General features: G+C 39.6%; 1 protein-coding gene across 2 annotated transcripts in view; it reads left to right on the plus strand.

Annotated features, from left to right (window-relative positions):
- Positions 1-21131, plus strand: part of SLC44A1 (solute carrier family 44 member 1) — a 219006-nt gene extending 197875 nt beyond the window's left edge. The window contains exons 16-17 of one of the 2 annotated variants that reach the window (XR_014064004.1): positions 19432-19729; positions 20088-21131. Coding sequence is in view for 1 of the 2 variants with exons in the window: in XM_081524921.1 (XP_081381047.1) it covers positions 19432-19446 (15 nt within the window). In the remaining variant the exon portion in view is untranslated. Of the gene's footprint in view, positions 1-19431 lie in introns of both variants that reach the window. The other variant, XM_081524921.1, reaches the window with a different exon arrangement.
- The last annotated feature ends 2365 nt before the right edge of the window (positions 21132-23496 follow it).

A 23496-nucleotide genomic window follows, 5' to 3' on the forward strand; every position in this document is an offset into this window, starting at 1 on the left:
ATTTTTATCTTGCTTTAAATAAGCTAAAAGAGTAGGAAAGAAAATTTCACCTGCATTGTAGTTTTAGCTTTACAAATGGAGTATCTTTCAGCAAGTAGACCAGTCAAGAGAAATACTTATGTGGTAGAGTTCTGGATTACGAGGGATTTCTTTTGCCCTTTTTGTTTGTTTGTTTGTCTGCATCAGGTCTTTGTTGCATCATATGGGATCTCTTGTTGTGGCACACAGACTCTCTAGTTGTGGTGTTCGGGCTCAGTGGTTGTGGCATGCAAGCTTAGTTGCTCCATGGCGTGTGGGATCTTAGTTCCCCGAACAGGGGAACTTGCTTTGCAAGGGGGATTCTTAACCACTGGTCCGCCAGGGAAGTCTCTATAGGGGTTTACTAGCAGCCTGTGTTTAAAGAAGAGAGCAATGGTACTCACGATCATGGCTTGTGTAAGGTTCACAATATTCTAGGACTCTCCTTTTAATTCTTTTGGCACATAGGTACACTGTCCTTATTTTCCAGCCTTGCAAGGGGCCTAAGTCTTCCAAACACTGGTAATAAATATGGTGTTATGTCCTGTGAAGTCTTTCATTAAACGCCAGTTGAGAACAGATACTGTTTTTGGATTGGATACTCCTAATCTGAAATACAACAATAAGGAACACCACCTATGCCTGTTTTAACTCAAGGTCAGAGTTAAATCTAGCTACTCAGGTGTTCTAACCAAGTAGCACAGAATGTACTCTCAAGGCAAGACAGAGAAGTGTTGCCCCTAGTGTACACAAAGAGGCCTCATGCTGAGAACTCCTGCCCTGACCTTGGATCTCCTGTTACATCCTGCTCTATCAGCTCTCAAGAGACAGACTCCTGGCTAGGGCAATCCTGCCTCAAACCTGGAGTGGTGATTGGCTAAAATGTAAAATTTGCATACTATTTACAAAGCTCATTGTAAAATGATATCCTCTAGGTCACAGTTCTCTGGGAGCAAAGCCTGGTCTCAGTGTCCTATACGTGGCCTGCACAAAGGCAAACATTTTTTTTCCAAATTCTTAGACTGGCATCACCAACCTTAATGAAGAAGGAATTTTAACTGCTTTGGCCCACTATACAGAGAAAAATAAGGAGTCTGTAAGTTTGGACAGCCAAGTCATCCGGTTCAAACTCTACAGTGTTCCATAGCTTTTCCTCTCCCAGTCACCCCCCAGTGCCAACAAAGAACAAAGCTAGATCTATCTCAGGCCCTGTGTGGGATATAGAAAGTATTGAACTTGACAAAAGTTTGGTTAGTGAATGGACAAAGGAAAAGTAGAAGGGAAAGAAGGGAAGAGAAAGACGGAGGGTGCTGAGAATCTCGGTATTCAAAATCTACCCTAATGTTAACAGTGTGAGGAAACAGCTCTTTTAGAATTATTTGGCAATGTGATCAAGACCATCCCCAAGAAAAAGAAATGCAACAAGGCAAAATGGTTGTCTGAGAAGGCCTTCCAAATAGCTGAGAAAAGAAGAGAAGCAAAAGGCAAAGGAGAAAAAGAAATGCCATTTGAATGCAGAGTTCCAAAGAATAGCACAGAGTGATCAATGCAAAGAGATAGAGGAAAACAATAGGATGGGAAAGACTAGAGATCTCTTCAAGAAAATTAGAGCTACCAAGGGAGGGAACATTTCATGCAAAGATGGACACAATAAAGGACAGAAATGATATGGCCCTAACAGAAGCAGAGGATATTACGCAGGGGTGGCCAGAATACACAGAAGAACTATACAAAAAAGATCTTGATGACCCAGATAACCACGATGGTGTAATCACTCACCTAAAGCCAGACATCCTGTAGTACGAAGTCAAGTGGGCTTTAGGAAGCATCACTACAAACCAAGCTAGCGAAGATGATGGAATTCCAGTTGAGCTATTTCAAATCCTGAAAGATGATGCTGTGAAAGGGCTGCACTCAATATGCCAGCGAATTTGGAAAACTCAGCAGTGGCCACAGGACTGGAAAAGATCAGTTTTCATTCCAATCCCAAAGAAAGGCAATGCCAAAGAATGCTCAAACTACCTGCACAATTGCAGTCATCTCACACACTAGCAAATAAATGCTCAAAATTCTCCAAGCCAGGCTTTAACAGTATGTGAACTGAGAACTTCCAGATGTTCAATGTAGATTTAGAAAAGAGATCAAATTGCTAACATCCATTGGATCATCGGAAAAAGCAAGAGAGTTCCAGAGAAACATCCACTTCAGCTTTATTAACTATGCCAAAGCCTTTGGCTGTGTGGATCACAATAAACTGTGGAAAATTCTGAAAGAGATGGGAATATCAGACCACCTGACCTGTCTCTTGAGAAACCTGTATGCAGGTCAGGAAGCAACAGTTAGAACTGGACATGGAACAACAGACTGGTTCCAAATAGGGAAAGGAGTACGTCAAGTCTGTATATTGTCACCCTGCTTATTTAACTTATATGCAGAATAGTATATTATGCGAAATGCCAGGCTGGATGAAGCACAAGCTGGAATCAAGATTGATGGGAGAAATATCAATAACCTCAGATATGCAGATGACACCACCCTTATGGCAAAAAGTGAAGAACTAAAGAGCCTCTTGATGAAAGTGTAAGAGGAGAGTGAAAAAGTTGGCTTGAAACTCAACATTCGGAAACCTAAGATCATGAAATCCAGTCCCATCACTTCATGGCAAATAGATGGGGAAACAATGGAAACAGTGAAAGATTTTGTATTTTGGGGCTCCAAAGTCACTGCAGATGGTGACTGCAGCCATGAAATTAAAAGATTCTTGCTCCTTGGAAGAAAAGCTATGATCAACCGAGACAGCATATTAAAAAGCAGAGACATGACTCTGCCAACAAATGTCCATCTAGTCAAAGCTATCATTTTTGCAGTAGTCCTGTATGGATGTCAGAGTTGGACCGCAAAGAAAGCCGAGCGCTGAAAAATTGATACTTTTGAACTCTGGTATTGGAGAAGACTCTTGAGAGTCCCTTGGACTGCAAGGAGATTCAACCAGTCCATCCTAAAGGAGATCAGTCCTGAATATTCATTGGAAGGACTAATGCTAAAGTTGAAACTCCAATACTTTGGCCATCTGATGCAAAGAATTGACTCATTTGAAAAGACCCTGATGATGGGAAAGATTGAAGGCAGGAGGAGAAGGGGGTGACAGAGGATGAGATGGTTGGATGGCATCACCGACTCGATGGGCATGAGTTTGAGCAAGCTCCGGGAGTTGGTAATGGACAGGGAAGCCTGGCGTGCTGCAGTCCATGGGGTCACAAAGAGTCGGACACGACTGAGTGACTGAACTGACTGAATGACTACAAATCTAAAGATTGTGCACATTCTTTAACCCAGCAATTGTGTATTCAGAAATTAAAGATGTGTGAGAATATTTTGTCGTGAACCAGAGTCTTGTTCATAATCATAAAATATTGCAACCAACCTAAACATCCAACATAGAGAATCAGGTAAGCAAATTACATCTACACGTCTTCTTCCCCTGGTCCCTCCTCTCTCAATAAATGGAACCATCATTAAACCAGTTGCTAAAGTCAGAAACCTAGAATTATTTAAAATTTTCCTCCTTCTCTTTCTGCTTTTCATTCCAAGTCCTATCGTTTTCCAAAATACACAGGGTATCATCTTGTAGATGTATTAACTTAAGCAGGTAACAGATGCCATCAAGCCTAAAAGCCAATAAGGAAGATTGAATGCTTTCAAGTGTTTACTCACCACCAATAGAGGAAAATGTACCCTCTGCTCATTCCTGGGCAGTGACCAGGGAAAAGAAAGAGAAAAATAAGGCGTTGTTTTGTTTTTTAAATATCTATAGGCGGCATTGGGTCTTAGTTGTGGCGCACATCATTGCGTCATGAGGATCTTTCACTGCTGTGCACAGACTCTCTAGTTGTGGTGCTCGGGCTCAGTAGTTGCAATACATGGGCTTAGTTGCTCTGTGCTATGTGGAGTCTTCCCTGACCACGGACTGAGTACACTTCCCCTGCACTGCAAGGCGGATTCTTAACCGCTGGACCACCAGGGAAGTCCCTAGAAGGCATTGTTTAAGAAACCAGCTAACTGGGTGTGGATAACACCACAAATATCATGGAAGACATAGTACCTCTATGCAATTAAGTAACCTATATAATCAAATATTATTTAGTCAATAAAAATAATGTTTTCTGTAGATATTACTGGTATAGAAATTTGGACATAATTTTAAATGAAAACAAGGTCATATAGTAATATATAATCTCATTTGTCTTTTATAAGTGTGAATGCATGATACATATGTTTACAAATATGTGTAAGTGAGTGTGTTTAAAAATTCTGCAAGGTGTAACAGTGGTTATCTGGGTTGGAAAATTGTAAGTGTAGTTTATTTTCTTAATTTTGCTTATTTTTTAAAATACTGATTGTGTATTATCTTCTTAAGAATATATTTTAATTTTTTTTAACTAAATAAATACCTCCTACTACCTGTACAGAAACTATTGCAGTAACCTGACATTTTACCTGGAAGCAGTCTAGATGTCCAGCATTAAGGGAATGTTGAACCAGAAGATGGAACATCCATTCAACAAAATGCTAGGGGACCATTAAAAATCATTGTGACCAATGTCACAGCATGGTAAATCCTAATCATATAACATTAATTCAGAGATGAATATGAAATAGAATGAAATAATAGAAATAATTTTTAAGTGATGTCATTGCTTTGGAGTGATAGATTTTTTGTTTGCTCTCCAAACGTCCTGTAACAACAGTTTTTACAATTAACTTTTTTATTCTTTTTTTTTTTTATAAATTTTTTTTTTTAAATAAATTTATTTATTTTAGTTGGGGGCTAATTACTTTACAATATTGTAATAGTTTTTGCCATACATTGACATGAATCAGCCATGGGTTTACAACTTTTTTATTCTTAAAGGAAGTATGTGTTTTAACAACTTATGTATGATTTCACCTTGTTACATGTTATTTTTCTTTAGTAAGAATATTTGTGTTATGTAGTCTTTCTGTACAGGCTACGTCAAAAAAAAAGAAAATCTCAAATATCCTGGGATATGTAATCCATCACTCATTCCACAAGGTGGCATTGTCATTGTATTAAGCAGCTTGGAGAACTTGCTGGGATTACCTAGTTCAGTTCAGTCGCTCTGTCCTGTCCGACTTTTTGCAACCCCATGGACTGCAGCACACCAGGCTTCCCTGTCCATCACCAATTTCCGGAGCTTGATCAAACTCATGTCCATCGAGTTGGTGATGCCATCCAACCATCTCGCTCTCTGTCATCCTCTTCTCCTTCCGCCTTCAATCTTTCCCAGCATCGGGGTCTTTTCCACTGAGTCAGTTCTTCATATCAGGTTGCCAAAGTATTGGAGTTTCAGCTTCAGCATCAGTCCTTCCAATGAATATTCAGGACTGATCTCCTTTAGGATGGACTGGTTGGATCTCCTTGCAATCCAAGGGACTCTCAAGAGTCTTCTCCAACACAGTTCAAAAGCATCAGTTCTTCAGTGCTCACCTTTCTTTAGAGTCCAACTCTGACATCCATACAGGACTACTGGAAAAACAATAGCTTTGACTATATGGACCTTTGTCGGCAAAGTAATGGCTCTGCTTTTTAATATGCTGTCTAGGTTGGTCATAACTTTCCTTCCAAGGAGCAAGCATCTTTTAATTTCATGGCTGTAATCACCATCTGCAGTGATTTTGGAGCCCAAAAAATAAAGTCTGTCACTATTTCTATTGTTTCCCCATCTATTTGCTGTGAAGTGATGGGACCAGATGCCATGATCTTAGTTTTCTGAATGTTGAGTTTCAAGCCAACTTTTTCACTCTCCTCTTTCACTTTCACCAAGAGGCTCTTTAGTTCTTCGCTTTCTGCCATAAGGGTAGTGTCATCTGCATATCTGAGATTATTGATATTTTCCCCAACAATCTTGATTTCCAGCTTGTGCTTCATCCAGCCCAGCATTTTGCATGATATACTTTGCATATAAGTTTAATAAGCAGGGTGACAATATACAACCTTGAGGTACTCCTTTCCCTTTTTGTAACCAGTCTGTTGTTGCATGTCCAGTTCTAACTGTTGCTTCTTGCCCTGCATACAGATTTCAGGAGGCAGGTATTCCCAAGGTAGTCTGGTATTCTCAACCTTTTGAGAATTTTCCACAGTTTGTTGTGATTCACACAGTAAAAGGCTTTGGAGTAGTAAGTAAAGCAAAAGTAGATGTTTTTCTGGAACTCTCTTGCTTTTTTGATGATCCAATGGATGTTGCAGTTTCACCTCTGGTTCCTCTGCCTTTTCTAAATCCAGACTGAACATCTGGAAGTTCTCGGTTCACATACTGTTGAAGCCTAGTTTGGAGAATTTTGAGCATTACCTTGCTAACGTGTGAGATGAGTACGTTTGTGCAGGTAGTTTGAGCATTCTTTGGCATTGCCTTTCTTTGGGATTGGAATGAAAACTGACCTTTTCCAGTCCTGTGGCCACTGCTGAGTTTTCCAAATTTGCTGGCATATTGAGTGCAGCCCTTTCACAGCATCATCTTTCAAGATTTGAAACAGCTCAACTGGAATTCCATCATCTCCACTAGCTTTGTTTGTAGTGATGCTTCCTAAAGCCCACTTGACTTCGTACTCCAGGATGTCTGGCTCTAGGTGAGTAATCACACCATCATGGTTGTCTTGGTCATTAAGTTCTTTTTTGTACAGTTCTTCTGTGTATTCTTGCCACCTCTTCTTAATATCTTTGCTTCTGTTAGGCCCCTACCATTTCTGTCCTTTATTGTGCCCATCTTTGCATGAAATGTTCCCTTGGTATCTCTAATTTTCTTGAGAGATCTCTAGTCTTTCCCATCCTATTGTTTTCCTCTATCTCTTTGCATTGATGACTGAGGAAGGCTTTCTTATCTCTCTGTGCTATTCTTTGGAACTTTGCATTCAGGTGGGTATATCTTTCCTTTTCTTCTTTGCCTTTAGCTTCTCTTCTTTTCTCAGCTATCTGTATGGCCTCCTCAGACAACCATTTTGCCTTGTTGCATTTCTTTTTCTTGGAGATGGTCTTGATCACTGTCTTCTGTACAAAGTCACCAACCTCCGTCTATAGTTCTTCAGGCACTCTATCAGATCTAATCCTTTGAATCTATTTGTTACTTCCACTGTATAATTGTAAGGGATTTGATTTAGGTCATACCAGAATGGTCTAGTGGTTTTCCCTGCTTTCTTCAATTTAAGTCTGAATTTGGCAATAAGGAGTTCATGATCTGAGCCACAGACAGCTCCTGGTCTTATTTTTGCTAACTGTATAGAGCTTTTCCATCTTTGACTGCAAAGAATATAGTCAATCTGATTTTGCTATTGACCATCTGGTGATGTCCATGTGTAGAGTCTTCTCTTGTGTGTTGTTGGAAGAGGCTGTTTGCTATGACCTGTGAGTTCTCTTGCCCTGCTTCATTTTGTATTCCAAGGCCAAACTTGCCTGTTACTCCAGGTATTTCTTGACTTCCTACTTTGCATTCCAGTTCCCTATGATGAAAAGGACATCTTTTTTGGGTGTTAGTTCTAGAAGGTCTTGTAGGTCTTCATAGAACTATTCAACTTCAGCTTCTTCTGCATTACTGGTTGCGGCATAAACTTGGATTTCTGTGATATTGAATTGTTTGCCTTGTCAACAAACAGAGATTCTGTCATTTTTGAGATTGCACCCAAGTACTGCATTTTGGACTCTTTTGTTGACCATGATGGCTACTCCATTTCTTCTAAGGGATTCTTGCCCACAGTAGTAGATATAATGGTCATCTGAGGTAAATTCACCCATTGCAGTCCATTTTAGTTAACTGATTCCTAAAATGTCGATGTTCACTCTTGCCATCTCCTGTTTGACCACTGCTAATTTACCTTGATTCATGGACCTAACATTCCAGGTTCCTATGCAATATTGTTCTTGACAGCATCGGACTTTACTTCCATCACCAGTCACATCCACAACTGGGCATTGTTTTCGCTTTGGCTCCGTCTCTTCATTCTTTCTGGTGTTAATTCTCCACTCTTCTCCAGTAGCATATTGGGCACCTACCAACCTGGGGGATTCATCTTTCAGTGTCTTATCTTTTTGCCTTTTCATACTGTTCATGGGGTTCATGGGGATCACCTAGTGCATTGCATTATTCCTAACATTATTTTTCCTGATATTTTATCTTGATTGACAGTGACACATTCCTTTTATGTCCCAGGATTATAATATATTTTATTGTTTTTATTTTTAAATTATAAGTTAAATAATTCACCTGGGTGGTAAAATAATTTCTCTGCCTTCACTACTCCTTTGGTTCATAAATCTTTTCCATTTTTAAAAATAATGATCAAAGAATATCAGCTGCTATTTCCTAAAAGCCTTTTTATGAATGAGTCATTGTGCTGAATCTTTATAATCTTATTCCCTCATTTACTCTTGCAGAGTAGATGTTCTTCCCATTTTATAGGTGAGAAAATAGAAGCTAAAGGAAGATTGATAATTTGCCCAAAGTCACACAATTATTTTTTAGCAGAGTCAGAATCAAGCCCAATCTCTAGAAAGAATTTGTTAAATAAGTAAATTGGAAAATAAGAAATAAATGAGTCAGTATGTTTGTCTATCTGTCTACTATCTATCCGATTCAACTCATATAAAAAATAAAGTTATATGGGGAGTTCCCTGGTGGCATAGTGATTAGGATTTCAGACTTTCACTGCCATGGCCCAAGTTCAATCCCTGGTCAGGGAATTGAGATCCCACATGCCATGTGGTGTGGCAAAAAGAAAAAAAAAAGGTTATATGAAACTAACAGTGATGGTTGTGATTTACAGTCCATTTAACCCCAGTGACTGTAGCCTGCCAGGCTCCTCTGTCCATGAGATCTCCCAGGCAGAAATACTGGAATGGGTTGCCATTTCCTTCTCCAATATGAAACTAATACAACATTGTAAATCAACTGTACTTCAATAAAAATATAATAAATAGAATGTTACAATAAGTATAATACACATTAATAATTTTTATATAATTTCTATATAATATGATATATGTTTAACATGAAAAATGCTTCTGCTTACTGTGATATTTGAGACTTTTCCCTGTGGTATTAAAATTCTTTGAAAGCTGCACTAATAGATTAACAGTACTCTGTCACTTGAATCTAAATACTATATTTTATTCCATAATTGAGTTTAGCAATTGCCTCTCAAAATTAGAGGATTCACACCCACACACTCATCTATTATTGCTCTCAAATCATTTCTGGCTACCCTCCCTGCATTCTCTCTATTCCAGTCACCAGACCTCTTGGCCCCTTGCTGTTCTTTGTCCAAGCAGGTGTATCTCAGGGACTTTGTACTTGCTGCCGCATCTCCTGCCCTCATGCACTTCAGGTCTCACTACAGATGTTACCCTATCTGTGACGCTTTCCTTGAACTACTTCCGGAAACAGGTAAACTAACTCTACCACCATATTCCCTGTCTCAGTTAATATCCCTTATTTACCTGTATAGCACTTATTATCCTTTGAAATAAAATTATTTCTTTGCCATCTGTCAAAAAGGGCTCTGCAGTTTTAATCAGAAGACTATCAGGTATTTAAATTAATTTGGAAAAATAATTATTCCCATGCAGAAATTTGATATTATCTCAATTTTGTTTGAATCTTCTTTTGTGTCTCTTAGTGTGTGTATTGGAGAAGGCAATGGCAACCCACTCTAGTACTTTTGCCTGGAAAATCCCATGGATGGAGGAGCCTGGTAGGCTGCAGTCCATGGGGTCGCAAAGAGTCGGACTCAACTGAGCAACTTCACTTTCACTTTTCACTTTCATGCATTGGAGAAGCAAATGGCAACCCACTCCAGTGTTCTTGCCTGGAGAATCCCAGGGACGGCAGAGCCTGGTGGGCTGCCGTCTATGGGGCCGCACAGAGTCGGACACAACTGAAGCGACTTAGCAGCAGCAGCAGCAGCAGTGTGTGTATGCCTTAATTACAGTTCTTATAGTGTGGGGCTAAATTTCTTACCAAAGTTTTGGATAGTTTTCTTTATTTTCATGAGATATAATTTACATATCATAAAGTTTACCATTTCAGTATATGATTCATGGTTTTGAGCATTGTCACAAAACTGTGCAACCATGACTGTGATCTAACTCCAAAACTCTTTAATCATCCCCAAAAGAAATCCCATACCTTTCAGCAGTCTGTGCCTCTTCCCCTCACTCAGCACCTGACAATCGCCAATCTACTTTTTTTCGCTATGGATTTGCCTATTCTTGATATTTCATGTAAATGGAATCACACAATAGGTAGACTCTTTTGTCTGGCTTTTTTCACTTAACATAATATTTTCAAGGTTTAACCAAGTTGTAGCGTGTACCAGTACTTCAGTCCTTTTTATGACTGAATAGTATTCATTTGTGTGATATGCTACATATTGTTTATCCATTTTAAGTTGATGAATATTTAGGTTGTTCACACCTTTTAACTATTATGAATAATACTGCTATGAACATTTGTGTACGAGTTTTTGTGTGGAAATATGTTTTCATTTATCTTAGGTATATACCTAGGAATGGAATTGTTAGGTCATATGGTTTAACTGTGTTTAACTTTTGGATGAACTGCCAAACCATGTTATACAGTAGCTGTACCATTCTACATTTCCATTTATGTATGAGGGTTACAGTTTTTCCATATCTTTGACAATATGTGCTATTTTCCATATTTTTTATTGTAGCCATTGTCATGAGTGTGAAGTGTTATCTCATTTTAGTTTTGTTTTGCATTTTCCTAATAACTAATGATTTTAAGCACCTTTCCATATGTTTTTTAGCCATTTGTACATCTTCTTAAGATGGATGTTTATTCAGGTCATTTGCCCATCTTTTAGTTGGGTAATTTGTCTTTTTGTTGTTGAGCATAAGAGTTCTTTACATAGTATGGATACCAGATCCTTAACAGATATCTGATTTGCAAATATTTTCTCCCATTCTGTGGGCTTTTTTCTCTTTCATATAGTCTCCTTGAAAGCATAAAAGTTTTTAATTTTGATGAAATCCAACTATCTGCTTTTTTCTTTGGTAGCTTGTTCTTTTCTTGCCACATATAAGAAACCATTACCTAGGTTATTAAGATTTAGTCTTTCATTTTCTTCTGAGAAGTTCATAATTTTAACTACTTAAATCTTTCAGCTATTTTTAGTTAATTTTGTACATGGTGTAGAGTATGTGTTCAACTTTCTTTTTTTGCATGTGGATGTCCTGTTGTCCAGTCAGCCTTTGTTGAAAGACGATTCTTTCTCTCTGAAATGGTCTTGGCACTCTTGTCAAGGTCAAAATCAGTTGACTATGGATGCATGGATTTACTGCTGGACTCATAGTTCTATGAGTTATAGTTCTATGGGCTTCCCTGGTGGCTCAGATGGTAAAGCGTCTGTCTGCAATGCGGGAGACCCGGGTTCGATCCCTGGGTTGGGAAGATCCCCTGGAGAAGGCAATGGCACCTCACTCCAGTATTCTTGCCTGGAAAATCCCATGGATGGAGGAGCCTGGTGGGCTACAGTCCATGGGGTTGCAAAGAGTCAGACACGACTGAGCGACTCCACTTTCTTTCATAGTTCTATTCCACTGGTGTTTATGTCTTTGCAGAATTTTTGATAAATACTTGTGTGAACTGCATACATTTTGGTCTCTAACAAGTACCTGGAGTGTAGTTGAACTGGCCCAGGCTTCTTACCCGTCACCTGGCTTGGGTAAAAGACTGACATCTCCTCTGAGACATGAGGATCTTAAGAGGAACACATACTTGACAAGAAGGTGTAGAACTCTAATTCCACAAGTCTACTTAGAGACAAATTGACAAATTAGGTCCAAATTCCATCCGCTATAGTGTGGTTAAAAGAATTTGAAGCCTTGCCAATTTTAGGCAAATATAACTCCATACACTCATCCCAGCATCTGATAAGTATCTGTTGAGAACCTCCTCTGTACCACGCACAATAAAGCAGCTTTTAATATGAGGACTTTTATTTCTCCAATATAAACTATTTGCAAAGTTACCAAAAACGGTAAGTTAACTCTACGAAATTATCTTTTTTTGGTCAAAAACCATTGAATGGTGGCTCTAGCTCATGAACAGTTGATTATAGCTCTTTTCTTTGTCAATAATTATCTAGGAGGCCAACTACAGTATCTGTTCAGGCCACTCCTTGTTAAAGGTAATAAAATCTTATTGTTTGTATATAATAAAATACTTGTCCTTCTGTTCCATTCTGTTGAAGATTGGAAGGGAGGATCTGCAGGATTGCATAAAACTTATTCAAAATTATATCAGATTATTAACAAGTGATGTAGAAAGAAAGGGGCAGTGACAATGATTCCCTGGGCCTGGAAACTTTGTCTGTCTTTAGATCAAAGCTCTGTTGCACTGTGGTCTGCTAGAACAACCAAAGACTGAGCCCTCACTTCCTCTTTACTGATGCCAGAGATCCTATAGTAGCATAGTCCAGTTTGTGTCCAGTAATGTTTAATCCTGATGACAGCAGGAACAAGAATCATCACTCTGAACCCTGGAACAAAGATGGTTTTCTGCTCAGCACAAGTTCTGTTATAATGCAGTAAAGTGAACTCACAAAGATGGACCAGACTTTTAAATGAGATAATTCCTTTTTAAGCTGTTTAAAATTGAGCCTTCCATTGGACATTATAAAAATCAAAAAATTCTGTTTGTCAAAAGACAGCATTTAAAGAGAGGAAAGGTAAACCACAGACTGGAAAAATGGTATTTGCAAAATACATTTGAAAAAGGACTCACCTAAAATGTATAAAGAGCTTCTGCATATCAATGAGATAAAGACAGATAAGCCAAACAGGTAAAAGACATGGATAGACATATCACAAAAGAGGATAGTCAGATGCCCAATAAGCATATAAAATGATACTTGGCATCTTTAGTTAACAAGGACACGCAAATTAGAACCACAATGAGACACTACTACCCACCCACTCGAATGGCTAAAATTTAAGATGTTGACTAAGTTGTGGAGCAACTGAAACTCTCATACACTGCTTGTGGGAAAAGAAATAAACCAAGCACACTGGAAACTTTGGCTGTATTATTAAAGTTAAAAATAAATAAATGTCCTAAGATCCAGCAAGTCCATTCCTGGTTATGTACCCAACAGAAATGCATGCATATGTACATTAAAAGAGAAATTCAATAATGTTCATGGAAGGATTATTTGTAAGAGCCTCAAATTGGAAACACCTCAACTGTCCACAATAGTTAAATGGATAAATAAATTGTGGTGTATTCATTCAGTGGCAAACCACACAGAAACAAAAAAGAATGAACGATAGCTAACTTGGGAAAACATGCATAAATCTCAGAGATATAATGTTGAGCAGAAAGTGAGACACAAAAGAATACATGCAGTGTAATTTAATGGTTAAATCAAGATTAAAAATAGGCAAAATTAATCTATGGTAAAAGAGATCAGAGTAGTGGTTACTTTAGGGAGTGTTTTGACTGGGAAGGATCAAGAGGGAGTCTTCCTTGGTGCTGGAAATAGTCTATATGTCAATCACCTGTAAAAATTCATTAGCCATGTATTCTTAAGATGTGTACATTTTATTTTATTTAAGTTATAATTAAATTTTTTAAGGTATACTAAAAAAAATTGAGTTTTCCAGACACCATCCTCTATTCTGGTAAGTTAGGCATTCTGATGTCCCTTCTCATCCCCAGCAGACAATTAAGGGGGAGTCTCTGAAGAGTGTAAAACAGGACATAAGGGGGCATTAGAAGCAGAGGGATCATAGTAAAGACAGGAGGTTAAGTGGAAGTCTGTACACTGAGAGCAGAGGATCTGAAGCCTCCTTCTCCCTCTGAGCTCCCAGAAATCTAGCAACCGTGCCTTCAGACCCTAAGCGGGAGACTGGAAGATTATTCTCTGGGAAATCTGAGTAGGCCAAGGGAAAATACCTAAAGATATTAACACCAGGAGTTCTCTAACAAAATGGCCCAGCCAAATCACCCTGTAGTGAAGTTCTTCAAAACCAACACCTACTCACAAATAAAAAGCTTTCCATTAGTTCTTAGCACCCTATTCTTTTTTTTTTCAATTGACGTATAGCTGATTTACAGGCTCCCCTGATGGTTCAGCAGTAAAAAATCTACCTGCAATGCAAGAAGCCCAGGTTTGATCCCTGGATGGGGAAGATCCCCTGGAGGAGGGCATGGCAACCCACTCTAGTAGTCCTGCCTAGAGAATCCCGTGGACAGAGGAACTCGGCAGGCGGCAGTCCATAGGGTCCCACAGAGTCAGACACAACTGAGGCAACTAAGCAGCAGCAGCATAGCTGATTTACAGTGTTGTGTTAGTTTCCGGTGTACAGCAAAGTGATTCAGTTGCACATATATACTACATGTACATATATAGGTGTATATATATATTCTTGTTCAGATTATTTTCTATTATATTTTATTATAAGGAATTGAACGTGCTGAGTGCCCCATTCCTTTTTTTTTTTTTAAAGGAATTTAAATTTTTGGTTGTCTTTATTCCTAATGACAAGGGAACATAATGGAATTGAGACCTACTGTCCACCCACCTATCCATCCATCCAGGAAGCCACCATCCACCTGTCCATCATCCATCCATCCCTCTTATTTGTTCTTACTGAGCTCCTGATGGGTACCAGGAATGGCCAGGTCTGGGAATATAAGGGTAAGCAAGGCAGATATAATCCCTATGCTGACGAACCTCATGTGCCCCATTCTTAATAATTACTAGACCCCTAAGCCAAGACTCTACCACAAAAGACCAAAACAAAGAGAAAACAACAACAAAATAACTTGGAGGAAACAGATTGCAAAGTGTAAGAACACTTTTTAAAAAAATTACTAAATTCAGATAGATAATAGAAAAGATTGTTTTCATTAAAAAGTTATGTTATTTACAAGAGGAAGGGACTTCCCTGGTGGTCCAGTGGCTAAGGCTCTGTGCTCCCAATGCAAGGGACCCAGGTTCGGTCCCTGATCAGGGAACTAGATCCCACATGCTGCAATGAAGATCGAAGATTCTGTGTGCCGCAACTGAGACCCAGTGCAGTCAAATAAAAAATACATAAATAGATATTAAAAAAAGAGGAAGTTTCAGAGAACAGAGGTTGTGGGAGGGGAAGGAGGAAGAGAAAGAAAAGAAGGGGGAGAAACGTTATACTTAGGAAAAGGATCAGGAATCAGAACAACATTGGCTTTTCCAAGAGAGCAATGAAAGCTAAAAGAAAATGAAAAGACAGTTTCAAAATTCAGAGGGAAAATGATCACAGAACTCTATGATCTATTCAAACTATCACATAAACATGAGGGTAGAATAAAGACATTTCAGATATGCAAGGGATTTACATGCAATCATACCAATCATCATCAAAGAAAATTGGTCACTCAATGTTTTCTACATAAAAAACAGAAAATAATCATGATAAACTATTTTTATTTCATGGAGGTACAGTGAGAAAAAATTAACAATCAAAAGAAGGCATGATGAAATCTGAACATAATAATAAATGAGAAAAAGAATTTGAACCATTTGAATTTACTTTTTATTCAACAAACACGTACTGAGAACTACTTTTTGCCAGCATTGTTTTAAATGATGAGGGTGCCTGTCCATCTGTGCTCAGTAGAGAATGACTCTTTGCCATCCTATGGACCGTAGCCCACCAGGCTCTGCTGTCATGAGATTTTCTTGGCAAGAATACTGGACTGTGTGATGCCATTTCCTCTTCCAGGGGATCTTCCTGACCCAGAGATTGAACCCACATCTCCTGCTTGGTAGATGGATTCTTTACCACTGAGTCACCTGGAAAGCCCAGCATTTCTGTAAATGAGGGTACAGTGGTGAAGAAAACAGAAGTCTTTGCCCTCATAGAGCACTTTAGGGAAATATTTAAATAATAATTACACATCTAATTAATGAAATATTATGCAACCACTGAAAAATACATGAATACCAGAAACACAGGAAATGTGTGTAATATGATGCAGGATGAAAAGAACAGATGTCCAGAGCTTGGACAAAGACAAAAAGGGAAGTCATAAGCCTGAAAATGGATGTGCTAGGATAGCAAAATTATGAATGTTTTTCTTTTTTCAAAATTCCCTTTAATTTTATATTGGATTTTCTAACAGGCAGGGTAACATCAAAACGCAGAATGCTAAAGGATATTGTATTTAAATTCAGGCGCCATCTAATAAATTCTCCCAAGAAGCTGTGTGATGCCTCTTCCTCAAGAAAGAGAAGGGGAAATTACCTATTCCTGATGGGAAAAACATGGCCACTTGCTTAGATGTTATCATGAACTTTTTATTTCTACTTCAGCAATGCAGAGAAAGATGAGGGTGTCGGAAAGAATGCAGATCCAATGTCAAATGGGAAGCTCGAAAGAGCAAGTAAACCTTGCCTGTTAATTAGTTCCATGGGTTAATGAGCTCTAGGAGCAGAGTGAGCAGACTCCCTTTAATTGAACCAGAAAAAACTCACTGGCAGCTTAAGGGCAGTTGGCACCATAGATTTCCATACAGGACGCTACTGTTCCTGGCCCATCAAAGAATAACACAGAGGTGATGTTTCTGAAGTACTTTCCACAGGCGGTACTGAAAGCTCAACTTACCACTATATGTTTGTGTCAAATGAGATTTCAGGAATCTCCATGTGAGTTACTGTGTGAAGAATTCCTTTGTACCGTAAAGGAAGCAAGAATTTCTTGGACCAGCTGATTAGATGTAGTTGGACACGAAATCTGAGAAGAAAATTCTGGGTTCCCAAGGTATCTAACACAAAGAGAAAACTCAGGAAGCCTCAAAATGAATGTTCTAATCACGCCTTGGGATGAGTTAGATGTTGTGAGTTTTCTCATGTTCAAGGGTAGTAGGAAAGATATTGCATCCGAGTGTCAACCTTTAATTGTGATAAAGGTACCATAGTGATATAAGGTGTTAACAATAGGGGAAGCTGGATGTGAAGAATATGGAGTCTCCATAGTATCTTTGCAACTTTTCTGTAAACCTAAATCTATTCTAAAATTTAAAATTTTATTTAAATTTAAAATATATTGAGGAGGAAAGAACTATTATCTCAACCTCAGACAAATCACAGCTTTGGCATAAGTCTAGTATTCAGGCCACATGACTTCAACTAAGCATCAACCACTCACTTCATGGTAAATAGATGGGGAAACAGTGGAAACAGTGGCTGACTTTATTTTTTTGGGCTCCAAAATCACTGCAGACGGTGATTGCAGCCATGAAATTAAAAGACACTTACTCCTTGGAAGGAAAGTTATGACCAACCTAGACAGCATATTAAAAAGCAGAGACATTACTTTGTCAACAAAGGTCTCACTAGTCAAGGCTATGGTTTTTCTAGTAGTCATATATGGATGTGAGAGCTGGACTATAAAGAAAGCTGAGCCCCGAAGAATTGATGGTTTTGAACTGTGGTGCTGGAGAAGACTCTTGAGAGTCCCTTGGACTGCAAGGAGATCCAACCAGTCCATCCTAAAGGAGATCAGTCCTGGGTGTTCATTGGAAGGACTGATGTTGAAGCTGAAACTCCAATACTTTGGCCACCTGATGCAAAGAGCTGATTCATTGGAAAAGACCCTGATGCTGGGAAAGATTGACGGCAGGAGGAGAAGGGTATGACAGAGGATGAGATGGATGGATGGGATCACCAACTCAATGGACATGGGTTTCGGTGGACTCCGGGAGTTGGTGATGGACAGGGAGACCTTGCGTGCTGCGGTTCATGGGGTCGCAAAGAGTCGGACATGACTGAGCAACTGAACTGAACTGACCTAAGGGATATCAGTTGAGTCCCAGGTTCTTTTATTTTCAGCGACAGAGAAAAAAGTTGAAACTGCAAATCAAAATACTTAAAAACCATAAAGTATGGAACTGATAAGACAGCAAGGTTTAGATTTTGGTTGTGGAAAATAGGAAGTCGTTATACGTTCTTGAGTGAAGAGGTGATACAGTGAGAACAACAATTGAGGGATTTGTTCTATGAGCAGTCTGCAAAATGGATAGAAGCTGAAGAGAGGCTGAAGTAGGGGTATCAGTGAAGAGGTGATAATTGGCAGGTGAAACAAAGGCATTAAGACTAAACTAAAATGAAACGTAGGGCAAAGGTTTCAAGCAATGTTATTCTTGGTGCTGCATACAACCTCTTTTAGGCACCTGGGGACAAGCAGAGTCTATCGTGCAGATGGCTGTATCAGAGCATCTTAGTTAGCCTTGTGCATTAGATATCTGAGATCACAGAACCGCTTTCCTTGTCCCAGGTCCACGGTTTCTTAGTCTTTGTCAGGTCTGTGTGTTGTCACCTCTACTTGTCCTGCATCAGCTCAGTACTTGTTTGATAGTCAAACCTGAGTCAATGCTTCTTTTTTATTTTTAACCCATTCTAACAGATTTTTAAAAACTTTTCATCGGGAAAGGATTCAATCTTATAGAAAACTTGCAAGAATAAAAAGAGTATACTGATAGACTCTTGTTACATCTACTGTTAAATATTTCTCTCTCTAGGTATATATGAATATACATAAATGTATGCACATTTAACATTTTTAACTACTTGAGAATAATTTGCATACAGACTTTAGTCCTACTTCATTGTACATTTCCTAAGAATTAGGACATTATTTTACAAACCACAGTATAGCTGTCAACTTTGGTATGTTCACTCAGTCACTGTTTGTTGAGTTGAACTGAATGATGGGAACACCCATCATCCTAGTCTGACCTTTCCCATCGCTGAGTCATGGGAGTGAAAAATCCAAAGTTTTATTTGAATTTCAGGTTTGGGTCTTTTAGCGTATCACAGAATCAGATTTTTCAGATTAGTTTTGAATTTTATTCTTTATGGGTTTGACTCAGTTGTTCAGCTATTCCGAAAACGTCTTTGTGAGAGAATAATACTGAAAGCAATAATGGCAAACACTAACCTAGCATTCATTACTGTCAGGCACTGTTCTAATGCATTTAATCCTCACAACAACCCTAAAGGGACATACCATAATTGTCTCCATTTTATACATGGGGAAATATAGGCACAGAAGTTGAATAATTTACCCAGAAACAAACAGCTCATAAGGGGGCAAAATCAGGATTTGAACCCAGGCTCTCATATCTCTTTCTTAATAGTTAATATAAATGTGCGTCTGTTAATCTAAATGTATGTCTCTGTGTGTGTGTGTGTGCGTGCGCATGTTTAGCCTTCTTACATTTCACAGTGTCTTCTCTAAAGACGATCCCACACTATTTCTTGTTATTGATTGCTTTTCATTGTGTCGTGTTCCCCTGGGAGAGATGCATTCATTATCTTGATGTGTTTATTTTTCAGCTGAGGCGAAGGTGACTGGTCCCAGGAGCCCGGAAGAATGGACTCAGAGGAGGCTGTTTACATGAGGTTCTCCCACTCACCAGCTGTTGAGAGTCTATGGATGAAGAGCAGGATCTTATTACTTCAGTGGAAGCCTGTGACCATGATCCCAGCCACCAGTAGCCAAGAGGACTTGGTAGAGTGCGGCTGCCTAATAAATGATTCATCAGAAGCATTTGATACAAATGTGTTGCGGCAGCGTCTTCAAATTTAGTGTTGCCTTCTTATCTAGGCTTGTGTTTGTTCAGAGATCCCCACTGCCTCTCACTTCCATGCCAGTACTGACCTGAAGGCTGGGTCCACAGTGGATTCTCGTCATGTAGGCTGGCTCTGCTTGACTGCTATTTATAAAGCCAGCGTGGGTTAGTAACTATTTATTGAGTGCCAGTTCCATGCCAATTGTTAGTGGTTTACAAACATTTAATCCTCATGCAAACCCTGTTGCATGAGGTTGTACCTGTTATCTCCATTCTGCTCTCGAGCAAATGGAGGCTCAGAGAGGTTGTGTGCTGTGTACAAAGTCACACAGTTGGCAGAGTCAGGGCTCAAACTGAGAGAAATCTAAAGCCCCTTCACTTTAACACGCTGCTTTTCTTCACTGCTCCAGAGATCAGTAGTGCTGCCGGTTCTCACTGGCATTCTTCTCGTAAATAAGGCGGAGATGGCCGTGTGCATGACGGCAAGTGTCTAAGAGGGAGGGTCAGGAGGCTTTAGAGAATCGAAGAATTATTCTCTAGGGAAAATAACACAATGCTCTTTTAGATCAGAGGTTGATAAACTATGACTGGTGAGTCAGCCCAACCTCTTGTAGCAAATCGAGTTTTATGGGAACACAGCCACGCCCAATCCTTTATGTACTGCCCAAGGCTGCTTACTCTCTACAATGGCAGAGTTGCATAGTTGTGACAGAGGCCATATGGCCCTTGAAGCCTAAAACACTGATTCTCTGCGCCTTTCTAGAAAAAGTTTGCTGACACCTGTTTTACATGACTGAGAATGAGAGCCAATAGTTCTTGTTAGCGCCAAATTATTTTTTTCCATTTGACTGAAAAACAAAGATTTGTACTGCTAAGGTCATCACTGGTGGTGGTTGGAGTTGGGGAGACCTCCGGGTCTCCACTCAACTCCTCAGCCCAGATTCATCCCACTCATGTCCTTCCTATTTCACCTGCCAAATCAAGTTTCCTGGAATAACTATGCTCATAAACTTTTAAGTGGCTTTCCACTTATAAAATACTCAAATTCCAACACCCCAACCTGGAATTAGAGACCATAACAATCTGACCCCTATGAATCCCTCTCTCCGTCCCTTTTATTCTTTTTTTAATCATGAGCCAGTCATGCCAAATTTGAGTTTATATTTCAAAGCCAATGAACTTGTCTTTGATTTACTTTCATATAAGCAGAAAAGTAAACATATAATACTTGTAGGTGATAATGGGAAACCAGGCTGAGCTTTCATAATGATGTGTTTCACCTAAGCTAAAAGTTATAAACAAGAATTTATAAATGTTTCAGTTATTAATACTTTTCTACAAAAGACATTATCCAGTTGTTTAGAAAAAATATTCCAACTAAGGTTTTGTTTTTAAACTGTGTTATCATAAACTTTCTCCCGCATTGCTGTGTATTTTTCATAAAGATAATTTTTCATGGCTGCAGAATATTGTATCTCTTACATGTTCCTGAGTTTTCCTAATGTTGCACAGGTATTTGGGCACTGAAGGGTGCTGTTTCCGTTTGTTCTAACTCCTATCTCCATTCTCTCCAGTTGTCCTCATAATTTTTCACCTTTGCTCAGGCTGTTTCCTTAGCTTGGGAAGGATCCTCGTGTCCTTTCTTGTCTGCTTAAGTCCTATCCTTCCAGCTTAAGTCCTTTCACCTTCTGTCTTCGATCTCCTGTGGCTGGGGGAGAGTTCAGCTTGACCTTCAGAATGAGGGATGAATTTCAAGAGACTCATGTCTCTAGAAAATGCTGACATAGTACCATCTGAACTTGACTGCAATGGCACTGGCAGTATCAAAGGGCTCAGAAACCTCAGAAATCCTTATTTCCTGGTGCTGTACTAGGGAGAATGGTTTATTGTAGAAAAGAATAATAGTGGACATATATTATGTGCTTTCTATATGTCAGGCTTTATCGTAAGCACTTTATATACATTGTCATTTCTCTTCATGACAACCCTTTCAGTTGGGTACTGTTAATACTCTCATTGTACAAATATGAACACTGGGGTACAGACAGGTTAAGAAATCACCCAAGGCCATACCACTGGTAAGTGGGAAACTTGGCATTGACTGACTGGCACCAGACAGTCTGGTATCAGAGTCTGGGTGCTTAGCCAATGAAATACAGGTGCTATAAACTCACGATGGCCCTTTTCTCTCTAGTCTCAATCACCCAGGCTCAATCAGGTCCACAACCATCTTCAGAGTATATGCAGAGGGAGGGGGCTGTTCTTACTAGGAGCAGTGAGCCTGTTCCTCTGTGTTGGAGAGACCGGGCTGGGGGCTAGCATCCTTTCACAAAGAGGAGGTCAACAGGCAGATAAACTTGCTGAGTCCTTGGTCATCCTCTGAACATAAGTGAGGGGCATTTCCAGAGCCAAGACAGGATGTGATGGAAACACCTGTTTCTTCCAGACTTCACTTATCTCAGTGTCCCAGGGGCCTAGCATAAAACAGGCCGTCATTCATGAAGAAGGGATTGTGACATAGTAACATCGTAATGGCTACAGATTAGTTAACTCCTCCTCTCATGCCCTCTCCCAGGAAGGAGTGGCACCTCTTGCAATGGATCTTATAAGAGTGGAGGTGGGGAGAAGAGATTCAGCGTGCATTCCAAAGGTGAGTACAACTGCAGAGCAGAGTCAGGAAGGAGATGCATAGTTATTGGCCTCTAGTCTGAAAGAGCCTCAGAGTTCAGAAAGATGTTAAAGGCTGTCTCTGCCAGTTGTCTTTCCAGTGCCTGATTCCCTTAGGACAGCTCGGACAAGCAAATGCCCAGCCTCTACTTGAATACCTCCACTGATAGGGACCCCCTTACCAAACAAAAATCCATCCCAGTTCTGTATGGCTCTGTTAGAAAACTGAACTTTTTGTTGAGTGGAGATCTATCTTCTTATAGCTTCCACAAAACTGGGTCTAATTCTGTCAGAGGCTAGAGAACAAGCCAGCTTTCTCTTAAACACAACAGCCCTAGAGAGATTTGAAGTAAATGAACCTGTCCTCCCTGAATTTTTCCTCTCCAGGCTAAATACTCAAGCACCGGTGGGTGCTTGAATTGTGTCTCTTCTCACACGATTTCCAGGCCCATCTTCAGATCTGTGTCCGCTGATTGCTTCCCACTTTGCATACAGCTCTCCAAGTATGGCGCTAGACCATTCCACAGAGCACCAGCTCACGTCAGAAGAGAACCATCCTTTCCCCGCTATGAAAGCTTCTAGGATCAGAAACCAGTACTCTTGAGTCCCAGGGGGTTCCAGGGCTTTTGGGTGAATTTATTTTTGGTTAGAAGGGGGCATCAAAAAAAAAGAATGAGTTAGATTGTGGTTGGGAAGAGATGATAAAAGCTAATGTTTTTTTGAATGCTTATTACATACCAGACACTGTGCTTAAAACTTAACATGAATTCTCTCATTCAATCTATTCAACCACTCTTATTGGTGGTACTGTTATGATGACCATTTCACAGCTGAAGAAACTGAGGCTTAGAGAAGGTCAGGGTTTTCCCAGGCTATGTGGTGTATGCCAAGACTCAGGCCAGATATTAACAGGGAGTAACTGGTGAAGATTTGGCTTCAACAAAAAGCAGCATCTGGCCAGTGATTATGCTTCAGAAAAGGTATGACAGTGAAAAGGGGTTGGGGGTGAGCACAGGACTTCTAAGAGCCCAGAGATTGAGAGGGAGAATGCCACACAAGAGTGGTACAAAAGGATATGGTGTACAGGGGAGTAATACAGTAATAGCTACCATTTACTAAAGGTGTTCTAAGTCAGGCCTTTTGCATACATAATCTTCGTTAA

Source organism: Giraffa tippelskirchi, chromosome 1 (assembly GCF_054371585.1).
Source record: "Giraffa tippelskirchi isolate mGirTip1 chromosome 1, T2T-mGirTip1v1.2.pri, whole genome shotgun sequence".
NCBI lineage: Eukaryota > Metazoa > Chordata > Mammalia > Artiodactyla > Giraffidae > Giraffa > Giraffa tippelskirchi.